Genomic DNA, 26,094 nt, shown 5'->3' with positions numbered 1-26,094 from the left:
TCTGCTGCTGCTACACCTGTACAACATTGTACAAAATGCCATCCCGAGGAATTCCAGCCCCACAGCCGTGTCTGGCTCTGCTCTCTCCTGTCCCAAAGCAGCCTCAGGGCTCAGGCTGGGACACCCTTGGCTGGGACACCCTCCAAGCCACCAGAACCTTTTCCTGTCCATCCCCAGCGATGGGAAACCAACCCTGGCCCTGGCAGGAGGGCCCTGGGGGTCCCTCACATTCCTGCTCAGACAGGAAGGATTTTTCACCTCTTTCTGCACAAGGCCAAAGGCTCCAGGGGCAGCTGGGGTGCACAGGTGGTGCTGAGGGTGCTTCAGGACTGCCACAACCTTTGGGTTTGGTTTTGGGAGTCGCTCTGCTCACACACTGGTTGTAGATTTCCAGTCTTTCACACCAGTTGAATTTGCACTGGGAGATTCACCTACCCCATGCCAGGCTGGTCTAAGATTTCATTTTGCCCAATTATTTCCTCTCACCTTCTGTTTTCCTGAAGCTTCTAAGCTGTGTTTTAAAGGTCTCGTGGAAAGCCTGATCATTAAAAAAAAATAAAAATAAAAATACAGAGCTCTTAAAGCTTTTTTCCCCCCAGTGTGGATGATAATGCAGCATCATGTTCAAAGTGCAATTAGTAGATCTGAAAATAACGCCCTCAGACTGGACAATAAATTCACAGCCTTCATTTGGAGGAGTCCCCACCAAAAGCTTCTCATCCTCAGAGCCACGAGGGATGTTCTCAGCAGGGCCACGCTACAGGGAGGAATCTGGAAGTGAGAGTGAGAGAGAAACAGCTCAGAATTGCAGCGAAGAAGGTCAGAAATAGCCTGAAAGGGTCTGGCAGGGGGAGCTAAAGGTCTGCCAGAGGGTGACAGGGGTTTAACTGACCCCTTTTGCCACTCCTGTAATCCCAGCGAGGTATTTTGCATTTAAAGAAAAATATTTGGCTCCAAGTGAAGGGCATTTCACTGGGCATAGTCACCAACAATATTTATCCATAGGTTTATCCAAGAGTCTGTCCCCAGCCAACCCCACTGCCCTTCCCTCCCCATCAGGACCCCAAAGCCTCTGACACGTCCCTCTCTTTCCTCCCTCTGTGTTGGCTTTGGCCAAACATCAGCAGTTTTCTCAGTGCTCCCCTCACCTGCCACATTTGCCAGGGTCTTTAATCTGCAGCTCCTGCACTGGAGAGGAATCTAACCTTGATATTATCCTACTTATGAAGATGGGATTGTTCTTTCTAAAAAAAAATAATTGCTCAAGCTCTGGCTAGTGTAGAAATCAAGTGGTTTTTCCTTTTTATTTCTGGTTCTGTTGGGCACTAGATCACGAGTACCACAATTAGGAGTTCAGTCAAATTCAGCCCAAATGCACCATCGCTTTCTCATCAGGTAGAGCTGCCTGAGGACCATTTTCAGGCCCTGAAATGACACAGAAATGACACCCCTGGAGGCACCGGGGCAGCAGCAGAGTTACCTTTGATGGCCAGGAAGGCTTTGCTGTAGGCACGACCCACGTCATTGCTGGCCTCCACCATGTACTCCCCCTCGTCCTGCCTGCTGACCCCCAGCACCACCAGGGAGCAGACCCCGAAATCGTTGGTGCAGAAGTAGTTGGGGTCCCTGGAGAGGTCCCTGCTGTCCTTGTACCAGGTGATTTTGGGGCTGGGGTGGCCCCCCACGGCGCAGCTCATGCGGCACTCGCTGCCCGTCACCACCACGTGGGATTTGAGGGGCACCAGGAACCTCGGGGGCTGGTTCTGGTTGACTCCCCGGTATTTCTGTGTCTTCACTCGAAACTCAGCTGTGGAAAAATAGACAGAGACAAACAGGCACTGAGATGGTGCTCCCAGCAGGGCAGGGTTTGCAGGGGCTTTGTTTGGGCAGTGTCTGGAATTCTGCAGGTTACCCACACATCTGTGGATTGTAATCTCTGCTGCTCCTCAGAATTACCCAGCATTAAAATTCGAAACTTTGGTTTCTACAACACTAAAACCTCAGATTTTGCTGGGAATTAATTTTTGGGGCAAATTGCATATCATTATGGCTGGGAATGAAGGGTCTGCCTGCACAGTGTCCCTGCAGAAAGGACAAACCTTCCCTGCCCAGCTGGGATTCCTCAAAGCATTTCTGTGCATTCCTATTCTGGGCAACTGAATATTCCCAGGAGGAGACACCTGTTTGAGGGGTGGGGTGTTAGAAGCAATGAAAGAAAACAAAATACAACACAGAGAAATAGTTGGAAAATGTTTTACCCTTTTTTTTCCAGATCCTCCAGGGCTGCACAGTCTCTGATGGATCGCTGGCTCCCAGGTCGTTTTTTGCCACCACCCTGAAGTAATAATCCCTGCCTGGGACCCCTCTGGTGAAGGTGAACTTGTTGTTGTAGATGAGGTCCCCCAGGACATGCCACAGACCCTTCTGGGATTCCCGTTTCAGGACGGTGTAATAGAGGTTCTTCTCCCACTGCTCGGACACCGAGGGCTCCCAGGTCACTGTCACCGTGTTGGGGACATTCTCCTCCAGCCTGATGGCTCCAGGGGGCTGAGGGATATCTGCCAGGGGAGGACACACAGTGTCACAGCTGTCACAGGCACAGAACCCTAAAAACCTGGAGTCTGTTCCGTGTCTGGGGCTCAGTGACCGTCCTGGTCACTGGAAGGGACGAAATCCCATTCCTTCTCCAGGGTCACAAGTGCATTTGAACTGAGCTGGTGCTGCACAATATCTGCACTCCCTGAGTGGGGAGAGGAGGGTGGAACAGGCCACAGCTGGGAGAGCTGTGTCCGGTGTCCCCCAGCCTTCACTGACCTCCCTCACTCACTCTGGAAGGAGTTTTAGTCAGTGCGTTGCTCTGTCCTGCAGAAAAGTGAGATCACAAAGTGCTGAGACAATCCCATAGAGAGCTGTTCCCTGGTTCTCCCTGTGCCTGCACAGCCAAACTGCAGCAAAGTGCCAAACTCAGTGTGTGGCCTTCTGCCTCTTCACAGCAAATCAGGGAATCCAGGCTGGTTTGGGTGGGAAGGCACCTTAAAACTCATCCAGTCCCACCCCCTGCCGTGGGCAGGGACACTTTCCACTGTCCCAGGCTGCTCCAAGCCCTGACCAACCTGGCCTTGGACACTTCCAGGGACCCAGGGGCAGCCACAGCTGCTCTAGGCACCCTGTGCCACCCTCACAGGGAGGAATTTCTTCCCAATATCCCATCTATCCCTGTCCTCTGGCAGTGGGAAGCCATTCCTCTTGTCCTGTCCCTCCAGGTTTTTGTCCCAAGTCCCTCTCCAGTCCCCTTGGAGCCCCTTTAGGCATTGGAAGGGGCTCTAAGGTGTCCCCAGACCCTTCTCTTTTTCAGGTGAGCACCCTCAGCTCTCCCAGCCTGGCTCCAGAGCAGAGGGACTGTAACCCCTGGAGCATCTCCATGGCCTCCCCTGGAACTGCTCCAGCAGCTCAACATCTCCTGTTGCTGGGAGTCCCCAAGGCTGGAGGCATCACCTGGGGGGGCAGAGGGGCAGGATCCTTCCCTGCCTTGCTGCCCACGCTGGGGACCAGCTCAGGGCATGTCCAGATTTTACCCCCCAGTCCCCTCCCAGGGCTGCTCTCAGACCCTCCATGCCCCAGCCTGGACTGACTGGGCGTTGCTGGTGGATTTGTATGGACGGCAGAGAGTGAGTTACCTGTGATTTGAACCTGGAAGCTGAAGGTCTCCCTTTTCCCCAGCCCATCCCCAAGCTCCAGGGTGTAGGTGCCGCTGTCACTGAACTCGGCTGCCCTGAGCAGCAGCTGGGTGAGCCCATCCTCAGTGCTCAGGACAGCCCTGCTGGGGAGGGGGAGCCCATCCTTCAACCAGGTCACCACTGGCTCCGGAGACCCCTGGGAACAACAAATCACAGACACTCGTGTCACTTCCAGAATTATATCTTATATATAAGATATAAGTGTCTTATATCTTTAGTTTCGTTATCTTAGCCCAAATATGCACCCCCCATGACACAGTAATGTTTAGAAATGTGGATCCATGATGGATCTGAGAGCCCTGATAAGGTTATGTGGACAGTGCTGAGCCTTGTTTGCAGAGGTTAAGGAACGACCACGATGTCAGTGCAAAGACTGACAGCTCAATTCTGGCTGCTGTTTTCCTCACCCTGAAAGTCTACACAGCACAGGCAGAGCCAAATTATTTCCCCAGTGATTTGCAGACAAAATTCCATTGTATAAAAGCAGTGGCTCAGTTTTCCTGTCTGCTGTTGAGTGCATCACAAAACCAGGCAGGGGATTCCTCCAGAGCCCTGGATACCCACCTCGAAGGGAATCTTCACCCGGATGGGATCCCCTGCTTTTATAACCAGGAGGCTTTTCACCGTGTCATCGATCAGTAACCTGGGAGAGACTGGAAAACACAAAGGTTACTCCCAAAAGGTGGATCTTGGTGCTGTCACTGGTGGCAGTCGTGGTGTTCCACCCCCTGGTGCCTCTTCCAGCTGGTGAGACTGGAAATTTGGTGAGGCAGTGTCCCCCAGCCCTGGGTGCTCCTGCTCCCCAGAGTGCCCCATGGCCGGGGATGGAGCCCCTGACTCACCCATGGGAGCAGCTCAGGGTGATATCCCACGGCCCTGGGTGCTCCAGCTCCCCCAGAGTGCCCCATGCCTGGGGATGGAGCCCCTGACTCACCCACAGGAGCAGCTCAGAGCAGTGTCCCCCAGCCCTGGCTGCTCCTGTTCCCTCACAGTGCCCCACAGACCCCCTGACTCACCCACAGGAGCAGCCCCAGCACACGCCTGGAGCTCTGAAGCCTCTCCAGGGCCGCTGTCCCCCAGGGCTCTCACACGCAGGAGCAGCTTCTCCCCAGGCTGCAGGCCCTGCACCCTGCACGAGCTGCTGTCTGCAGGGAGGGTGAAGCACTTGGTCCAGCTGGGGCTGTTATAGGGCTTCATCTCCACCTCGTAGCCTTTCACATCATTCCCATTCTGCACTTGGGGTTTGTTCCAGGTCAGGGTGACACTGGTGCTGTCACTGCTGCTCACTTTAAGGTCCTGCACTTGGCCTGGAGATTCTGGAGGGAGGAATTTTATTTAGATTATTTTTCTAGGATTTTTCTTCCCTCTTTTCAGTCGCTGCCTGAGCATTCCCCAGCATCCTTGCAGTGCACTGGATTTCCACCCTGCTGTCCTGCCCCACCTTGTCCCAGTTCTTCAGAGCTGGATCTGGGTCCTCGCTCCCACCAGCCCTGCAGTAAATCCACAACATTCCAAAACACTCTGGGGCCCATCCTGAGTGTTCCTCCAAGCTGCACATCACCCCACACCGGGATCTGCCAAATCTTGACTTGGACATCTTACAGGACATCCTTCCCTTCCTTCCTCTGGCTGATTCTCAGCCATGAAACATTCCCCAGTCACTGATCCTTGTCTCCATACATTTTTATAGAGAATTTAAGGACATCTCCTCTGCACAAATACCCTGAAAGCAGAGCACAGGGCATTCACTTACTTGTGGGGTCCTGGGCACAGGCAGGCTCTGAGGGCTCACTGGGCTGCCCTGCACCAGCAGCATTGACAGCTGCCACCCGGAACTCGTACTGCACACCCTTCTTGAGGCCGGTCACCTTCAGCTTCTTGTCTGCACAGAGGAGAGGAGAGGAGCTCAGGGGAGCTGCTCCTCATCAGGAAACAAAGTTGTGCCTTGCTCCAGGCAGAATTAGGGACTGAAAAACTCTCAGGAGCCATAAAAGCTGTAACTGATTCCCCTGACATTCCCCAGCCAAGTGCCTGTGATCTTCTGGGATGTGTTCATTGTGTTCCTTTCAAATCAAACAGCCCTTGAACCACAGAATCCCAGAATTGTTTAGTTGGAAAAGACCTCCAAGATCACCCATCACCACCTTGAGGTGAAAGATGTAAGACCCAAAGCAGCTCCCAGACCCAGCTGACACTTCTGCCTTTTCAAATCCACCAAGGCTGTTCCAGGAGTCAGAAGACCCACCTTTGACAGGCGCCTTGGTGACTGGCAGCCAGGTCACAGTGCCCTTCTTGCGTTTCTGAATGATGTATCCCGTGATTTGGGAAGCGCCGGATTTACCAGGAGCCTTCCAGGAAATGGTGATGGAATCCCTGCTGGCACTGAGGATCTGGGGGGGATCCGGGGCACCAGGGGAAGCTGCAAAGAGAGAAGGGCTTCATTAGTAGCAGGTATGTTTTTATTGCAAGATAAAACGGTGCTGTGTGTAATTTCTTTTTCCAGATTCCCCAAGGCATTCCTGTGGATGGGTTTTAAAAACCTGGCTGAGACTGAAGCTGTGCATCCTGTTCCCCACACAATCCAGCAAATACTCTGTTCCTGACTTTGGATTTCACAAAAGACCTGCTATCATCAGGACTGGCAATTCCTCTGCCAGTGGGGTGTGTCATTTTTACATTATATGATCAGCCAGCATCATATTTCCTTTCAACAACAGGAATTGGTAACAAAATGGATTTTCTTTGCCCTCTGGTAAAGTATTCAAGATACAGAATTATGGGAATGAGAATGGAGAAAGAAGATAATTAGAACTGAACATTGCTCTCCCTAGTACTGCATTTGTGCTCATGGCAAACCTGTTCTGGTATTTAAATTCCATGGAGGACACAGACAATGTTCAGATATTTTGGAGAAGAGGGGAATGAAGGGGTCACGCTGAGAAGTGCTGCACATACAGAGACACTCCTTTGCCTGTGGAGTTAAGAAAAGGCCTCACATGTTCCCTTTGCAGCCACACTGGGGAAAATTTGAAAAATTTCCTTTGATCTTGATGCATTTTGCACTTCCCCCATGAAACTTCCTTTCCGATCCAGAACGGAGCATGACCAAGGAATAATTACATCTCACTCAGCACCAGCAGAGCCTACAGCAAACTGCTCTTCGTGCTGGGCAGCCTCCCCACTTCTGTGTGAAGACCAAAGCTGAGATCCGTAGCAACAATCCCACAATGCAGTGAATTCCCTTTGATGTCACCTTCGATAAGGAATTTCCCAGTTTGAGTTATGAACTGTGAGTTTTGCTCACCTTTACCAGCAGCCTTCACCTCCCCTGACTCCAGCGCGTCGCTCACCCCCTCGGCATTCACGGCCCTCACCCTGAAGTAGTAGCTCATCTCCTCCTCCACTCTGCTCGTGGTGAAGCTGGTGCAGCTCCTGGGGGTCTCTCCCAAAGTCTCCCAGTCGTTCCTGCCCCCCTGCTGCCTCTCCACAAGGTACCTCTGCACAGGTTTGCCCCCGTCGTCCTTCGGGGGCTTCCACTGGATCGTGATGTTGTTGGCAGAGCTTTCCACAACTTTGATGGGCCCTGCTGGGGGCTGTGGCTTGTCTGGGAAGATCAGCAAAGACACAGTTGGCTCCAGACCCAGGGTCTGGGGCAGACAGTGGCTGTTGCTCACCAGCTGGGAGACTGTTCTGATGAAATGCAGGCACAGTCATAGGATAAGGGCTGGGCACTTGAATTGCTCTTCCTAAACCTGGACTCTTCTAACTTTTGATGGAGAAGATGGAAATCCAGGCCCTTGCTCTCCCTGTGTCAACTGTTCTCATAAGCATTGCAGCAGTTCAGCTTGTTAATACAGGCAAAACATCATTTCTGGTCCCTCAAGGCAGCCCAGACATTTATGGGAGGGCTGAATTGGACCTTGATCTCCTATTTCAGATTTGCACGTTGTGTACAGTCACATCTCCCACAGTGTCTGAACGTTCAAAACTCAGCTGCCCAAGGCCATGAAAAACCAAACTAGGTTTGTGTTCCCTTGTCCTAAAGGCCAAGGAGCATGTTCAGCAATCTTTCCTTGTACCCTGATTTTGGGGCAATATACAGAGTCTTATTAGTCTTGAAATGCCCAGTCATTCCTAATGAGGTTGTCACCAGTGTCAATGGATTCTCTGCCACAGTGAAATTACCTTCCAGTGAAAGCCCCACTGAATGTCACAGGATCTTACCTATCACCACCAGCTTTAGGTCGATCTCCAGGACGCCGCTGTCGTTCTTGAGCCTGACTTTGTAATCCCCCCCGTCCCTCCTGTGGCAGGGGGAGATGGACAGCGTGGTGCAGGTGTCTGTCTTGTCCACACGGATCCTGGAGTCGTCCCCCAGCTCCATCCTGTCCTTGAGCCACGCTGCCCTGATGGGCCACCGGCCCTCGAAGGGGATCCGCAGCTTCACCCCCTCCCCGGCCTTGGCCACCGTGGGGACACTGGTCAAGTTCTTCAGGAGGACTTTGTCCACCCGGGGAGGATCTGAGCAGGTGATAAAGGTCAGCAAAAAACACAATTCAAAGAGGGTTCAAAGAGAGAAGGGATCCCCTCATGATGCTGCCAGCAATGCTTAGAAGGTCACAGCACTGGATCTGAACCTTTAGTTGGACTCTGCTACAGGATAATTATCACAGAATTTTGTGGTATCACTTTCACTGGAGAAAATATTTCCTAGGCAACACAATAAAAACAAGAATGAAGAATCTTTCCTCATAAAGTGTTTTGTGCACTCCTAAAATCTTTGAGTTGCTGACAGAAGGGTCCCAAGTTAAATTTGAAAATGAAAAATGAGGCAACCTGTACAAAAAAAAAATTTCCCCTTTATGTTGTAATTCTTTATAATAAAATTGCCTCAATAACTAATGACATGTCTCTAAGTATATTACATTTAAAGCCCCTCTCGTGCTGCCTTGGTGGTTGGAGTAGACTCACCTTCAACAAAAATTGAAGCTTCAGTTTTTACATCTCCACCTTCAAACCTGTATTTCCCAGCATGAATATCTTCGGCTTTGTGAATGATCAATTTGTGGACAAGACCTTTCTTTTCAAAGACGACTCCATCCATGCTCGTTAACTACAAAGTAAAGGACAGAGATTTTGGACAAATCCAAAATGAACCTGGACAGACTACAGTTTGAAATGCATTTGAAAAGACTTATGAATATCATGGATGTTTAATGACAATATTCTGGTATTCGGCTGCCCAGAGAAACTGTGACTGCCCCATCCCTGGAGGTGTCCAAGGCCAGGTTGGATGGGTTTGGGTCTAGTGGAAGGTTTCTCTGGCCAGGGCAGGGGCTGGATGATCCTTGAGGTGCCTTCCCACCCAAACCACTGTGGGATTCTGTGAACCCTCCCAGGGCCCTGCTCAGACCGCAGGTGACAGTCAGGGGACGGACACTGTGACACCACCATTAGGGAGTGGAGCCAGGGAGCAGAGCATTGCTACCCACAGCCAGCAGAAAGCTCGAGGAACACACCTTGAGGCCATCCTTAAACCAGGTTCCTGTCACGTTGTCCTTGCTGACAGTGCAGGACAGCTCAGCGGGGTCCCCCTTCAGCACTCTCACCGTTGCCAGCTGCTTGTTGAGGTAACAGCGCGGGACTGGGCGGGCACAGAGGGAGGGAAAGGAGCAAAGTGTGTGTTATAGAGACACCCAGAGCTGAAAATGCACGCAAGGAGAAAAGAGCTTTAAAAAATAAATACATTTTCTGGTCAGGAGAGGCTTTTGTGCCACCTCGGTGTGGGCCAGCTGGATACACTCAGTGCCTTGAGGGATGCACAGCCATCACAATATCAATTATATCCCAACATCCACTGCATGGGAAAACACAGTTCTTTGCAGCTGGTGTTTGAAAAACAAAGTGAAACCTTCAGTTTTGAATTGGAACGTTATCAAAGAAAACTGGTGATATGACTTGAAACTTTATGGGAACTGGTATGTTTATGAACTGGTCTGTTCCATGACATGTGAAACACAAATGAAGAAATGAGACCTGGTTTAGATCATTTATATAAAGAAAATAATTTAGACCTTTGAGGCGTTTTGATCAGAGTAAACTGTGTAAGATCAAATCAGTGGGAGAATTAGGAACAATTAAGAACAGTGGGACAACCAAATCTCTACACACAGTTGTGTTTATCTAAACCATAACATCCCATTTCTTTGCAGGATTAGGAATGTGTGAACCACATACCTTTGATATCGTCCAGGACACTCCGTCTCTTTTGTTTGCTTTCCGTGTTGTTCGGGGAATCGTTTGCTTTAAGATTCAGCTCAGGTTCCTGGTTTTTCTGGTTTGCTGAAGGAGGTCCAGCGAAAGGACCTGACATCTGGCCATAACTCAGGGGACCTTGACCAAACCCACCTGAACCACTCCCACCAACAGGTCTGTCGTGGGCCTTACTCCCTGCCCCTCCAAAGGCAGAATCTGAGCCATAAAGGGAGCCCAACTGTCCAAAATCTCTGCCCTCTCCTTTGGCTCCTCCTGGGCCTGCCAGGGACCCTCTGTCACCAGCTGCCCCTTTGTTCCCCGGCCCTCTGACATCACTGGCAGTGCCCTTTCCAGTTTCCCCTCTCGGAGATCTGCCAAGATGTGCATCCAGCTCATACTCACCACCAGCACCTCCTACGCCTCCTTTACCATAGACTGAATCCCACTCATCCCCTCCCAACCTCCCCACCCCACCTGCACCAGCTGATTCTCTGTCCTTGCTGTAGGGAGACCCTGCACCCCACAGTGCAGAGCCTTCCCCAGAAAAGCCCTCCCCTCCTGCCCCACCTGCATATCCCAGAGCTCTGCCCAGTGTGCCATCCATGCCATGGCCAGATCCCATTGCTGCCTCAGCTCCAGGAGGAAAATGAGCAGCTGCTGCCACAGCCCCAGCTGGGAGACCATCCTTTCCATAGGGACCCCCCATTCCCCCTGCAGCACCAACACCAGCTCCAGCTGGGAGACCATCCTTTCCATAGGGACCCCCTGCACCACCAACACCAGCTCCAGCTGGGAGACCATCCTTTCCACAGGGACCCCCTGCACCACCCACACCAGCTCCAGCTGGGAGACCATCCTTTCCATAGGGACCCCCAACTCCCCCTGCAGCACCCACACCAGCACCTGCTCCAGCTGCAAGACCATCCTTTCCATAGGATGGAACTCCCCCTGCACCACCAACACCAGCACCTGCTCCAGCTGGGAGACCATCCTTTCCATAGAGAGATCCAGCTTCCCCTGAACCACCAGCCCCGCCAACACCAGCTCCAGCTGGGAGACCATCCATTCCACAGGGACCCCCAACTCCCCCTGCACCAGCACCAGCTCCAGCCCCAGCTGGGAGACCATCTTTTCCATAGGGAGCTCCAACTCCCCCTGCACCAGCACCAGCTCCAGCCCCAGCTGGGAGACCATCTTTTCCATAGGGAACTCCAACTCCCCCTGCACCACCACCATCAGTCCCAGTTGGCAGACCATCCTTCCCATAGGGAGCTCCATGTCCTCCTGCACCATCAACACCAGCACCTGTTCCAGCTGGGAGACCATCTTTTCCGTAGGGAGCTCCAACTGCCCCTGCACCACCAACACCAGCACCTGCTCCAGCTGGGAGACCATCCTTTCCATAGGATGGAACTCCTTCTGCACCAACAACACCAGCTCCAGCTGGGAGACCATCCTTTCCATAGGGACCCCCAACTCCCCTTGCACCACCAACACCAGCCCCAGCTGGGAGACCATCCTTTCCATAGGGAACACCAAATCCCCCTGCACCAGCCCCACCAGCACCTGCTCCAAGTGGCTGACCATCTGGACCATACAAAGCCCCTCCAAGTCCTCCTGCACCAGCACCCCCAGCTGGGAGACCATCCTTCCCATAGGGAGGTCCATGTCCCCCTGCACCACCAGCCCCACCAACACCTGCTCCAATTGGAAGACCATCCTTCCCATAGGGGGCTCCAAGTCCTGCTGCACCACCAGCCCCACCAGCACCTGGGAGACCATCCTTTCCGTAGGGAGCTCCGAATCCCCCTGCACCAGCACCACCAGCCCCACCAGCACCTGCTCCAAGTGGCCGACCATCTGGACCATACAAAGCCCCTCCAAGTCCTCCTGCACCACCAACACCAGCCCCAGCTGGGAGACCATCCTTCCCATAGGGAGCTCCAAGTCCTCCTGCACCAACACCACCAACACCAGCTCCAATTGGGAGACCATCCTTTCCATAGGGAACACCAATTCCCCCTGCACCAGCACCACCAGCACCAGCACCTGCTCCAAGTGGCTGACCATCTGGACCATACAAAGCCCCTCCAAGTCCTGCACCACCAGCACCCCCAGCCCCAGCTGGGAGACCATCTTTTCCATAGGGGGCTCCAAGTCCTCCTGCACCGACACCAGCAACACCAACTCCAGCTGGGACACCATCCCCCTTTCCATAGGGAACTCCAATGCCCCCTGCACCAGCATTAGCACCAACACCTGCTCCAAGTGGCTGACCGTCTGGACCAAACAAAGCCCCTCCAAGTCCTCCTGCACCAGCACCCCCAGCTGGGAAACCATCCTTCCCATAGGGAGCTCCAAGTCCTCCTGCACCACCAGCCCCACCAGCACCTGGGAGACCATCCCTTCCATATGGAGACCCAAATCCCCCAGCACCAGCACTAGCACCAACACCTGCTCCAAGTGGCTGACTGTCTGGACCATACAAAGCCCCTCCAAGTCCTCCTGCACCAGCACCCCCAGCCCCAGCTGGGAGACCATCCTTCCCATAGGGAGATCCAAGTCCTGCTGCACCACCAGCCCCATCAACACCAGCTCCAACTGGGAGACCATCCTTTCCATAGGGAACACCAATTCCCCCTGCACCAGCACTAGCACCAGCACCTCCTCCAAGTGGCTGACCATCTGGACCATATAAAGCCCCTCCAAGTCCTCCTGCACCACCAGTCCCACCAGCACCTGCTCCAATGGGAAGGCCATCCTTTCCATAGGGAACACCAATTCCCCCTGCACCACCAGCCCCACCAACACCTGAGAGACCATCCTTTCCATATGGAGATCCAAATCCCCCTGCACCAGCTCCACCAGCACCACCAGCATGTGCTCCCAGTGCGTGACCATCTGGACCATACAAAGCCTCCATTTCTCCTGTGGAACTGCCACCTGTACCAGGTATAGCCCCATCTCCACCTGGCCCATACAGTGAGGCAGATCTTCCTGCCTGCCCTGAATGACCACTGGCAGGAGGTGTCAGGCCATAGGGAGTCCCTGTTTGTCCCTCTCTGTTTATACCTGCTCCATTCATATCACCCACAGTGGGATACCCATCCTTGCCATAGTGGGACTTCAATCCTCCCGCCATTCCAGCACCTGCAGCATTCCCCCCAGCCCCAGTTCCTGGACCAGTCCTGCTGAATAGATCACCCACTCCAGCTGAATCTCCTGACTGAAGCCCATCTGGCACAGAACCTCCACTACCCAACCTCCCAGCACCCCCAAAACCAGCTCTGGCATCACCTAAATTCCCATCCTTGCCACGCTGAGAGCCCAAACCTTCTCCATCATCCACCTCCATGTCAGCAGCACCCAGCACACCCTTATCTCTGCCATCCACAGAACTCCATCCACCTGCCCCTCCTGCATCACCAGGACCTGCTTTGCCTGACACAGAGTCTGTGCCATGGACAGGCCTCAACCCACTTCTGCCTCCTAAGCCTTTTAGTCCAAAGATGGAGCCATCACTGGCTGCTGAGTCTCCATCCAGACCTGCTCCAGGAAACTGCCCAGAGCCCAGCTCTCCGTTCATGTGGGTTTTGCGTAGCCCCTCTTTTCCCAAAAATATTTGGCTTCCATCATCAGAATCCATGGATGGTCCTTGGCCCCTGCCTGGGCTGCTCCCTTGACCTGTTCTGTGCCAGCCACTTTTCTCCCCACCAGAGGATGTGGAGAAGGAAGGACGATCTTCAGCAGCAGCTTTTTCTTGGCGCCGAAGCTTCCTCACCCTTTCGTTGTCTGCCATGGTTTCTTTCAGCCACTCAGAGGTCTCCCTTTCAAACTTTTCTTCTTCATCCTGTCTCCTCTTTCCTTTGGCATCTGAAGTTGCGTTGTTTCATGGGGGCAGATTTATAATTTACAGAAAAAGAGGGGAAAAAAATAACAGCAAATCAGTAGGACATGGACTGCATCAACAACCAAAGAAAATGTGTTAGCACTTTCTGAATTTCGTTTTAGGACACACACATAATAATACATTTAAATAAGTTTAAAATTATTTCAAATCCTGATTTTTTTCAATGCCACATTCAGACAATGAAATGTTAATTAAAGGCAATTATTTTCAGTTAAAAAGCATTGTTTTTTTAATGGAAACATGCTCATTATAACAAACAAACCAACCAAAAATAACAGAGGAAGACCAGCATGGCAGGTCTGATTTAGAGGGGCTGAGCAAGAAAAATGTCATTGGTAGTGTAGAACTGAGGGTACCAAAAGTTCCCTGAGCCCCTGCCCGCTGCACTGTGATCACTGGGACAGTGACCAAAAACATGTGGGGAGATAGGGAGCATTTTTTTGATAATTGATGGAGAATGTGCTACTTCATCACAGCTGTAGAGCAAACAAGCCAATAGGATTTGTCAGGACTTATCAAAAGGGGAAAAGTTGGTCTCATTGGAAGAGGAATAAGGGTCTAACCAGACCTTCATTTTTCCAAATACAATTTAGAATCATGGAATCACAAAGTGGTTTGGATGGGGAGGGACCATAAGACTCATCTCATTCCACCCCCTGCCACGGGCAGAGACACCTTCCCCTGTCCCAGGCTGCTCCAAGCCTGATCCAACCTGGCCTTGGACACTCCCAGGGATGGGGCAGCCGCAGCTTCTCTGGGCACCCTGTGCCAGGGCCTCCCCACCTCACAGCCAAAAATTCCTTCTCAACATCCCATCTAACCCCGCCCTCAGGCAATGGGAAACCATTCCCCCTTATCCTGTCACTCCATCCCTTTTCCAAAATCCCTTTGCAGCTCTCCTGGAGCCCCTTTAGGCTTTGGAAAAGGCTCCAAAGTCTCCCTGCACTCTCATCTTCTCTACACTGAACACCTGCAGTGTTCTCAGCCATAATTTCAGAATTAGAGATGCAGCAATTAATTTCCCAGCAGAGCAACACCTCCCTGAGGCCTCAGGCAGCGTGAAGAATGTTTTGTGCCAAACCACTCACACTCCACGAGGAGCCAGGCGCTGGTGGATCCCTGTCCCACGTCGAGCGTGTACAGCCCGCTGTCCGAGGGTCCTGCGTTCCTGACGATCAGCTTATGGGTCAGGCCGTCGGGTGACACGGAGATCTGGTGCTTGTCACTGGCCTGGAGGGGGTGGCTCTTGTGCAGCCACAGGGGCTCATGGCAGGGCGTGCAGAGCACACACTGGAACTCGGCGTCGCCGGCCTCGGCGCAGCGCAGGTCGCAGAGTGGCTGCCGGAACCGCGCCGGGATGGCTGGGGGGGACCAAGGGCTGTGCTGAGGTGTGTGTTTTGGGTTTTCTAAAATTTCTGTGATTTTTTTGTTGTTAAGTTTTGGTGAGGTTTCGTTCCTACCCTCAAACCCCCTTCCATGCTTCCCTTGATCGCAGTCGTTAAGCTGCATAATAGCCCTGGTTCTCCTCATTGTATATCTCTTAATAGCCCTGGCTAGACCATTGTATAACTTATTATTATTATTATTATTATTATTATTATTAACATTATTAACATTATTAACATTATTAACATTATTAACATTATTGTTGTTATTATTATTATATCTTATCTGTGAACACACCCCTGGTTCTTGATGGCTCCAGCCAAGGCCTCATGTATTCCACACCCTTTCACCCCTATATGGCCATGTCAATGCCCCTCTGTGCCTAAATCACTCCCCCTCATTTCTATCTGTAATGCCCATGTTGATAAGGGCAAGAAAGAACTCCCACAGTCACTCACTCTTTGACCACCTGGGCCTTCGCCCTGAATAAACACCTTCCTAAGTAACACCCAGTGTGAGCTGCTCCTTCTTCCAAGCAAGATCACGTCTCTGTCTGAAATCTGGACCCAAAGGAATAATCTGTTTATATGGTATCTGAAGAGCAGAGCTAGCCAGAAGACAACCTCAGAAGAACCATATTTGCACTTGCTCCTAGACACAATTTTCCGGCAAAAAAAACCCCCAAACTTTTGTGACAGCTGCACATCACACCCATCAAACTGAGTTCCTTACCTTGAGCATCCAGTTCAGTTGAGAAGACAGGGACGTCCTCCACCCTGACCTGGTACACGCCCGCGTCCTCTGGCTGCACATCATTGACAGTGAAGTAATATCTCCTCCCCACTCTCCTCAGGCAGTGCTTCCTGTACTCATCCCCCGTCCCATACCGGAGCCTCTCACCGTCCTGGGGATAGTAAAGGGTTAAAATTATTCTTGAGGTGGCAACCAGGATGTTATTCCATGCTATTGTTTTAACCAAATCAAGTATAACTTTGCTTAGGTAATGGGGAAAAGGGGGATGATGGTGATTCTTAATAAAGTACACAGGTCTTGAGAATAAATAGGTCAGGAGGATCTGTACCTGTATAATCATCAGTACAATAAATTATATTATTGTTAATTGTAATGTGTAGTAGCAGGGATAAGTTTTAAGGCCCCTTCACCTTTAAAGGTCCCTTCCAACTCAACTGTTCTGTGAATTTCCTGAGGACACAAGGATGTCAGTAACTGACTGCTCTGCACTTGGATCTACAAATTCACCACCAAATTTCACCCCACACCCACACTGCTCCCCAACCAGGCAGGGACCTGCAAAAGACAGACACCTTTAAGGCATTTATTTGCTCTCAGCCACTTCTTAGCAGCTGAAGCCTTTTCTGTAGAACTCTTGGGGGGCTGCTCTGAGCTGCTGCTGCCCCACTCACCCCCCCCTCACCTTGAGCAGGTAAACGTTGCTGTTGCTGTTTTTCAGCTCCATCTCCAGGCTGAACGTGGCATTTCCCTCCTTGTTGACTTTGATGTGTTCAAAGTTTTTGAGACTGTGAATCAACTGCAGAGAAATATCAAAGAACCCAGTAAATGATAAAGCTGCCGTGACAGAAGTTCTTAAGCTGTTGAATTAATGTGAAATCTGCTTTAAAGAGATGCTTCTAACATTATGTGGCAGAAGTATCTGTAAATCACAGTTCTGGTGAGTTGCAGTGTCTGTAAGTTGCCACAGTTTCCTCCTGTATATAATTCTTTTTTTTTATGTGTTGCCTCCTGGTCACTCCCACACTGCCCATCCAGGTCTCTACATGCCCCTGTATGTGAAGGTCAATTTTTACTCTTTTTAAAATAATTTTCAATATAATTTTTAATATATTTTTAATATATTTTTTTTATTTGGGGTCCAAATTCTTATTGGAGACAAGTGAATACCCCTGTGGTCAGTATCTCCTAAAATCCCTGAATTGAGCTTCAAAAAATCCACCAGCATTTTCACCTGCATGAGTAAAGAACTGGAACTTCTTTAAAATATTGTCATAAGTCACTGTCATGCAACAAAATTTTCATCTCCAAAGCAATTTAGGAAGATTTAGCCTGTTTTTAAAAGCAGTAATTTGTTAAAAATGGGTGGTTTCAGTTTATTTTACCTTGTCTTGTTCACTTTCCGTGTCCTTCCTCATCTCCTGCAGCTTCCTCAGCATCCCACGGAAGTCAACAATCCCGTATTTCATGCAGATTTTCTCATAATCTCTCCTATCTGCATGCAGCAGCAGCTGCCACACAGCTTCCTTGTCCAGGGGCTTTGGTTTTGGAGCTACAGTCCTGAGAACCACGGGGGGAAACAGAAATTTAGACATTTTCATGGACAACAAGATGTCCTGTTTTTCTATCCCTAATTCCCTTTCATCTCCCTCCGTTATTCCTGTAGTTAATTTGGTCCTGTAGGTGCAGGCAGGAAAAAAATGGGACTTTTCCAGAGCAGCTTTTCTGCATCTGTGCTACAAATTAAATGGTGCCAGGAAAAAAACTTCCACACTCCTGAATTATCACCAGAGGCTCTGGCACAGTTTGGCCAAGGCCAGGAAATTGCCAGGCACAGCAGAGGATCCTGCACAAAGATCATTATCAGGAGGAAATCCTGAGAGTTTCCTTGTGTTTATCTCAGTGCAGTGGGCAGTGCCAGGCTGTGCTGGCCTGTCTCTCCACAGGGAGTCTCACCACAACTCTGGACACGGGAAATGTTGCCCTGAGTGTCTCTGGAGCTGTCCCTACCACCAAGAAACATCCAGAAGTGGGAGCTTAGCCCTCCTTTCAGAGCTTTACCTCTTCCTCAGGAGCTTCTTGGAGTCCTGGAGTGTCTTCTTGAGCTCTGGTACAGGAGTGGGGAAACAACAAACAGTCACACACTGTGAAATACATCCCCCCAAAGAGGATAATGCAGAACAGCCACTGACAACAGGTCATTCTGTTGAAGTCTTTTTCTCTGATTTTTTTTTTTCACACTTTACCAAAAAATTGTCATGAAACTTAGTCAGTTCTCACTGCTGTGCTCATCCCTTGGGTGGCAGTGAGGTTCATCTCTCCCTAATGGGTTTCCCTTCAGGGACCCACAATTTTCAGCCAAGTTAAAAAGTTTGATCCAGACGTGCTTAACATCCCCAAACCCCTTTTTCCTTTCCTAATGATTCCACAATCACTAATTAGAACAGCTCAAAACTGTGTCTAAAATCATCACTTTGGCAAAAAGGAAAGAGCAAGCAGACAGAGGTGACAGAACATTAGAGGCCCATTAATCCTTCTCTTACTCCAGCCTTTACAAGTTTGGGGTAGCAATAGTGTGGCAGAAAGGGTATTATTTGTTCTGCCCACCCAATAATGTAATGTAATATAATATAATATAATATAATATAATATAATATAATATAATATAATATAATATAATACAATATAATATAATACAATATAATATACACATTCATATACATCTTTAACTTACCATCAGCAGCATGAACAGGAACATACTTTGCCTTCCTCTTAAAGCCAACTGATCATTTATAAGAGAAAACAGAGGGAAAACGAGCCACAGGATGAACAAGATTAGATCAACAGCAATGAAACAACGAGTCATGAAACCACTGTACCTGTTAGCAGTGCAAGGGGGAAACCCAGTTTGGATTTCCTTGTCAATCTGACATTTGCTCCCAGTAATTTCCATCTATGAAAGTGATATTTCTACTGCCATTGACTCTGTTCTTGCTGGAAACTCCACACAGAGGAGGAGAGCATTTTTGCCCTACCAATTTTATGGTCTAAGCAATGGGAGGAAATTGTTTTAGTGATGGGGAGCCAAAGTGGAAATGGCACCTTCTAAACTTACTTGAAAGGCACAGAGGTGACACAAACACTTCCAATACAATCCATCTTCTGCTCAAATGCATTCCAGGAATATCAGTTATGTCTGACCCACCAAGTGCCCGTTTCTCTGCACTGACTATAAAGGGAAGCAGGAACGAGGTGCAGAGACACCCACAGAGGGATGGAGCCCTCCCAAAGGGCTGATTTGTTTAACAACATAATGAAATGATGGGGGCAGTTCAGCACTAAATCCAAGGGGTCTGATTATGGGCCAGTGCAGGGAGCACAATTCCACTTTCTCCCCCCTTGCCTTAAAGCTCACAGTATCAGGGAGGCACTAAAAGATCTCTAGTCCTCCTCAATGAAGGGAAATAGCAGGAATACCCAGACAAAGTCCAGGGCCCAGCACAGCCTGGGAGCAGAGGGCTCAGAGCCCAGAGCTGCCAGTCCTACCTTGGAGGATCCTGAGGCCAGCAGAGCACGAGGCCTCCCCGTAGGCATTGACAGCACAGCAGCGATACAGGTCACTGTCACCTGGGACCAGGCTCTTGACCTGCAAAGGGAGAGCACAGAAACTGCTCACAGGGAGGGCTGGGGCTCACTTCAGCTTCAGCTTCTCATAAAGCAGCTACTCAGAGGCTTCTTCTGTTACCAGAAGGGCTCTAAAAAAGCTCTGTTTGATTGTCTTTGTGTTATCTCAGGGCTGGGGATGTGTAGAACCGTGGAATAGGCTGAGTTTGAAGGGATGCACAGGATCATCCAGTGCAGCTCCTGGGTAGGACACTCCAACAATCCCACCCTGGGCATCCCTGGGAGCTTTGTCCAAACCCTCCTGGAGCTCTGGGGCTGTGCCTATTTCCTGGGGAGCCTGGGCAGTGCCTGAACCCTCTGGGGGAAGAACCTTTCCCTCATATCCAACCTAAATCTCCCCTGGACCAGCCCCAGCCCCTCCCTGGGGTCCTGTCCCTGCTCACACAGAGAACAGAGGTCGGAACTGCCCCTCTGCTTCCCCTCATCCCACTTTCCTGTCCCTTTCTCTCAGTTCCACAAGTCCTTCCTGAATTATGTGACCTTTACCTGCAGAATGAATTCATTTGTAGCACTGTTGAAGGACATTTCATATTTGGCAGGATCATCCATCCCTTTCAGTGAACGAGACCATTTCACCTCAGGGGCTGGGACACCTTTGACCACAGCTCTGAAAATGGCAGTTTTACCTTTGAAAAGAGACAAGAATTTCGTTATTTAAGACAGGCTTGAACATGAAGGCCCCTTATTTTATCAAGAGTGATCCCCAGAGTGAGTAATTTTTGTTATTTTATGCAGAAACGTTCTTTAAAAACAACATCTCCTTTTGCACATCAATAATTCAGGTTTTGTCTGCGTTCAGTCATAAAAGGCCTTGAAAATGTGTCAATTATCAAATCAATTTAAAAACTCGCTTGATTTAATCAGGGTAATTTTTTCATGTAGGTGGGACATGGAGTCAAAGCTCCAGATCTGTGGCTTTGCCTGTTTATCAACAGTCTCACCTTCCTGTAGGGTCAGAGTGAGGGGTTTCTTCTCAAAATCAGGTGTGCTGCATCCTTCTGGAACATCCTGCACAAACTGAGTGACAACAACTCCCGGGATGGAAGATTTCTTGAAGATTTTTACTAGAAAGGCAAGAAAAAAAAAAATACATTTAATTGACGTGTTTGTCCTTCAGAAAGAATCCTTCAGTCTGCATTGCCTCCTGCAGAACAATAACTGCTCCTGCTCAGCTCCTCTGAGACCACAAAGGTCCCACCTCTCCCAGAGCCACAGGCTGTGAACGTGTCCCCAGGCTTGGGCATTAAGGGATTTTCTGGTGGCTTTGCCAAAGTTGTGTCCAAGTGGGAAATTCTGCAATCCAAGTCCTAATCCAGGACCACCTCGACTCCAGCGACAGCTTGAACAGGGAAAGCTTTGCATCAGTTCTTGTTCCAAATGGAAAATCTGGCCCAAGAAAGGCCCTGCTGCTCAGTCAGGGCATGGGGGGCAGCCCCTGACATCTCCAAGCTGGAGAAACAAGCCAAAATCATTCCCAGGGGTTCCCCAGAGCTGTGACTGTTCTCTCACCTGTCTGATGGCTGCTCATGGTGCTTTGCTCAGTTCTCTGGGATCAGCAACAAACAGATCACAAGTTCTCCTTGGAAAAAGACAAATAATTTTATTATTTACAGTTTGCAAGGGAAAGGACAGACCTTAACGCTGCTCCCTTCAGCGACACCGTTTGCCCTTCCTCACTTTGCCACATCCCTGTGCAGCCAAGCAGAGACAGAGCTGCCAATCAGCCTGTCCTGCCCAACACAACCTGGGCGTGAGGACGATTAGCAGGGCTGGATGGAAAATGTCCACATCCAGTGGCATCCCCCTGTGTCACCTGGCTTTCCTCTGAAGAGCTCCTCTCGTGTTTCAGGCAAATATTCACCACATGGCACTCACGTGGTGGGTCCTGATGGATGGCAAGAGCAGTTGCTGAGAAGAAAACTACAGAGATGGGTGTCTAAACTGGGGCACGGAGCAGAGGTACATCCTGATCTCATTTAGCTTGGTTAAATTAGCAACAGACCTGAGAGCAGAGCGGGAGCCTTTAGAAGGGAATGGGGAAGTGTGAGCTTGGCGTTGAGGAGTTATTGTTGTGGATCACTCAAGGGACCTCCTGCCAAAGGAGCCTCTTTCCCCGTGTTTTAAATTGGACAATGTGAAATGTAACACAGCCCTGCCCTGCAGCAAGCTGGGAAAGCAGATTCCCTGCCATGTGAGAGATGCTCAGGAACTATAGAGTTACTGCAGCTCTGAAAGAGCAATTAGATTGGATTGCCCGTGGCATTAGTGCTGCAGCTCTGTTTACCCTCTGCGCTCCTTCAGTCAGCAGAGGGACAGGGGAACATCCAACTTCCATCATGTTTGAAAGGGACAGGGACTTTGGTAACACACCTACAGCAGGAATTCATCCAGCTGAGCTCTGGCACCTGATGGAAACACAGAGGTAACATCTCCTGGTCAGACATTCCACTCTGAGCTGCATTGTCTGGGTGGGAATTGGTTTCAGAGGAAGGTAACACTCAACTTAGTGAACAAAAATAATTGTGCTGGATTTCCCATAGGGAGGCCAGAGAGAGTGACACTCACAGTACCTCTGGGTCAGCTTCTGGACCAAAATGTGCTTTGCCATTACTCAGCAGCTGCAAAGAGCCACAGACACCTTCCTACAAAAAAAAATCACTGGCTCCAGTTTGTCCTTAGCACAAATCTTGTTTTGGGGATCTGCACACCCTACAAATTTCAGCAATAATTGACATCTCAGTGAGCCTCCCTGGCCTCCGTGGAAATGCACTGAGACAACAGCCCTGGGACATGGGAGAGGGCTGTGTGAGCACCAGCCAAGCCCTGTCCCCTGTCCCCTCCTGGCCTGAGCTGGGTGACCTCTGCTGCTCCCACGACAAGGGGTTTGCATTTCATCTGTGAGCTGCCAGTCTGGCCCATCACACGGTCACTGCTGCAAACCCCTGGGAGATTTCTTAAAACTCTGCAATGGAGGAAATGAGGGGCTTGTGGGAAGGAAAAGACACAAAACTGAACTGAAAAGAAAATGATTCCAGAGCACCCTGTCCTGCCCCAGGCAGGGAGGGCATTGCACAGTGAATGGTTGAGATTTTGAGAGGCTCTTGATCACCCTCTTATGGGTTTAATTTGTCCTCCACGGTACTGAACAGCATTAACAACAAACATAATCCCCTATTGCCTCTTGTATCTTCCTAAACATGTCACCACTCCTGGGGCTGGAATGCTGGATGCTTGCAACACTCACCAAACAGGATGACCTGACACCAGCTTTGCCCTAAGCTCTGTTTATGTTACACTTGCATTTATTTTTTCCTGCTCTGGGCAGTGGTGAGGAGCAGCAGCCCTGAAACAGCAACATGGCCCAAACTCAGCTCCTTTCCTCACATCCCCAAATGTTTCATGTCAGAACGTTTCACTCTCAGCCTGGTGTGGCAGTGGACATGTGTTACCATAACTAGAAACTACTGAGAGAGGGTTAAATTCAAATCCAGTTGTGTAAGACCCCCCAAATACTGACAATATCTGCACAGGCAGTGAGAGGCTCCATCTCTCAGTGCACAACATGCACTATGTGCACTATGTACTAAATGCTGAGTTTACAGAGTCTTAAAGATTTCAGAAATTCACTCGGATTAAAAATAAGCTCCTGTGAGTCATTAAACTCCCGTGAATTCCTGACTTCAGGAGAATGAGAAGGAAGCATGTTAATGCCACACATTGGTTGCAGGGTTAAAATAACAGTGCTGGATATGAAGGGAACATTCCTTCAGTGTAATGAATCCAACCACGTTGCATTTTCCAGTGTCTTGTATATTAAATAAGGACCAGAAAATAACACCCTAGTTGGCACAGAGTCATTAAACCCTACCCCTGCTCACTTTTAAAAATTTTACTCCCTTGTTACATGGATGACCATGGGTTTGTTCTGCCTCCAGTTCAATCTAGAAAAAGAAATCACAGGATTTTTTAAAATGAGACAGCAAAATCCTTCCAAAAACTGCCACAGTATAATTCATATCTTCACTCACAAGTGCTTGAGACATTGGTGCCCACATGAGGATGATTTAACAAATGGAATAAATGTTTGCAAGAGGGAGTCACCCCTCCCCAGGTGAATTCTGCTGACTGACACCCCCAGCACAACAGGCTGACACTGGAAGCAGCTCAACACTCTCACCCCTCTGTAAAACACACCCCTGCCATGCATCAGCCTCGTTCAAGTGTCCAGTTGGGAATTCCTCACTCCCTCCAGGCAGGAGTCTGTCTGCTCTGCAGCTCCAGGGACATCCCCACTGGAGACAGAGGAAAAGCCTCCATGGCTTTGGGCACAGGGCTGGAGCAAGCCCTTGGCTACTGACGACATTTCTGATGTCCCAAAATAAAGCAGCCGGGCTGGCAGGGTGGGAGGCTGCCCTTCATCCCGTGTGTTCATCAATCTGTCTGGATGAGACAGAGCAGGAGACCCTGAGAGCCTGACTGGACACCAGGGCTGGGCCATAAATCAGCTGAGGGAATAAGCAAAACATTTGGGAGTCAGAGGATTTGTGTAGGTGTTGGGGGTGTCACGGGGGGTTATTTTTGGGCTTCAGATAGTGCAATGCACAGACAAGATGTGACATAATTGCTGGCAGAGGAGTGAGCAAAATTAGCCAAACCTGTAGGGAGGGGACACACAGTGAGTGGTGCCTGGGGAGGGGAGGGATGTGCAGAGGCTCAGGATGTGCCACAGGCATTGCACAAGCACAGGCACAGTGGGGACAAAAACATTAGAACAGATTTAAACCAGTAATAATAAAATAATCAGCAACAGGGGCAGAATTCTCTTCCATAGGAGCAGGAATGGTGGAATCTGCTGAGCTGGAAGGGACCCACAGGGATCATCCAGTGCAGCCCCTGGCCCTGCACAGACACCCCAACAATCCCACCCTGTGCACCCCTGAGAGCTTTGTCCAAACCCTCCTGGAGCTCTGGGGCTGTGCCCATTCCCTGGGGAGCCTGGGCAGTGCCTGAACCCTCTGGGGAAGAACCTTTCCCTGATATCCAGCCTGACCATCTCCTGACAAAGCTTTTCTCTTTGTAATTGTCTTTGAATTTCTCTTTGTAGATCATGAAAATCAGGGCAGTCCTGTCACAGAAAACATTCTAAATAAATCGTGAGCTCAGTCAAATTCTACCTGTGCTTTACCCCAAAGATCCAGATACTTAGTGAGTGTATTTCACCTAAAATTTCTCTTTTAGTTTTGGGTCAGCTTTTTTTTAGCTTGTGGGGGTTTTTTTGTTAGCTTACAGTAATCTTTTGAGCTTGAGTATTCCCATTTCAGATGAAATTTAAAGGAAAATTCCAAATGCTTTGGTTAGAACTGAAGGCAAACAAACCACAGAAGGGAAACTTCATGAAAACTTCTGAGCAGGTCACAGAGGGGGAACACCACAAGCTCTGCAGTGATGAATGGAGCTCTTGTGTAGAGTGGGGGGGAATGGCCAAGGATCAGATTTTGTGTGACTTATCCCTTTGGTAAATCTATACCCGACCTGATCTTCTCCCCTGCCCCGGGGATTATGAACATGACCTAAGCACTTGCTGAGGATCCACAAACCAGATACCCTGCGCCATTTATGTATGAAAAGTGGCACTGACACCAAAGGCCAGGAGGAGACACACACCCATCCCTGTTTTCTAAGGGAGGAAAAGCCATTAAGCCCCAGCAGTGAGCAGGAGAGTGAATCCCTGTCCCTTTGGAGCAGAGGGGTGGGATGGCAGCATGAGACCAGTCACTCTGTGCCTGTCCATGGCCACAACACCCCCAAAGATTTTTCATTACAGAAACAGACTTACAGATTTACAGCAAGTGTCACAAACAAACACAGCAGTGCCTCACTGCCAGGAAGGGAAGATAAAATATCCCAATTCACTGCCCAGGATGAAAAGCCTCAGGAACACCAGTGTACCTGTGCCACAAGTCCCCTGCCAGCTCCAAGAGACAATGACAGCAGGTCTTCACCAGCCTGGCATCTTCCCAGGGAAATCAGTGTACCCTACAGGAGCCAAAAACTACAGGACCCACTACTCCCAGAACATTTACAGCCATTTCCAGGCCTACTGCAACACAAAGCCACATTCAGTGTGACAACAAAGGTGTCACTTCCCACTCCCAGCTCTGCATCACCCCCACACCAATCAGTGGTGACCAAACTCACCAATCTACAGCTCCTGAGATGATCCTCTGGGAGTCACTCCTGTGTCTCCAGATCCTCTGGGAGTCACTCCTGTGTCTTCAGATCTTCTGGGAGTCACTCCTGTGTCTCCAGATCCTCTAGAAGTCACTCCTGTGTCTCCAGGCCCACGATGCCTTTGTTGACTCAGAGCACAGA

At 50.0% G+C, this 26,094-nt stretch overlaps 1 protein-coding gene across 1 annotated transcript; it reads right to left on the bottom strand.

Moving 5' to 3' along the window:
- On the bottom strand, positions 1–26,094 carry IGFN1 (immunoglobulin like and fibronectin type III domain containing 1). The gene is made up of 25 exons (XM_083878695.1): positions 25,921–26,094; positions 21,232–21,301; positions 20,664–20,786; positions 20,209–20,348; positions 19,585–19,684; positions 18,773–18,820; positions 18,100–18,145; positions 17,424–17,598; positions 16,724–16,837; positions 16,021–16,192; positions 14,991–15,263; positions 10,884–13,865; positions 9,975–10,775; positions 9,257–9,381; positions 8,709–8,850; positions 7,962–8,258; positions 7,042–7,341; positions 5,983–6,156; positions 5,491–5,619; positions 4,754–5,053; positions 4,302–4,390; positions 3,678–3,873; positions 2,259–2,558; positions 1,481–1,807; positions 1–771 (listed from the first exon to the last, which is right to left on the bottom strand). Exons 2-25 carry the CDS (start codon positions 21,248–21,250, stop codon positions 758–760), a joined length of 7,386 nt encoding a protein of 2,461 aa, XP_083734821.1. The 5' UTR covers positions 21,251–21,301; positions 25,921–26,094; the 3' UTR covers positions 1–757.

This window comes from Zosterops lateralis, assembly GCF_965231275.1.
Source record: "Zosterops lateralis genome assembly, chromosome: 26".
NCBI classification, from domain to species: domain Eukaryota; kingdom Metazoa; phylum Chordata; class Aves; order Passeriformes; family Zosteropidae; genus Zosterops; species Zosterops lateralis.
Note: the sequence above shows the minus strand (reverse complement) of the source record. Positions and strands in the feature narration are given on the sequence as shown.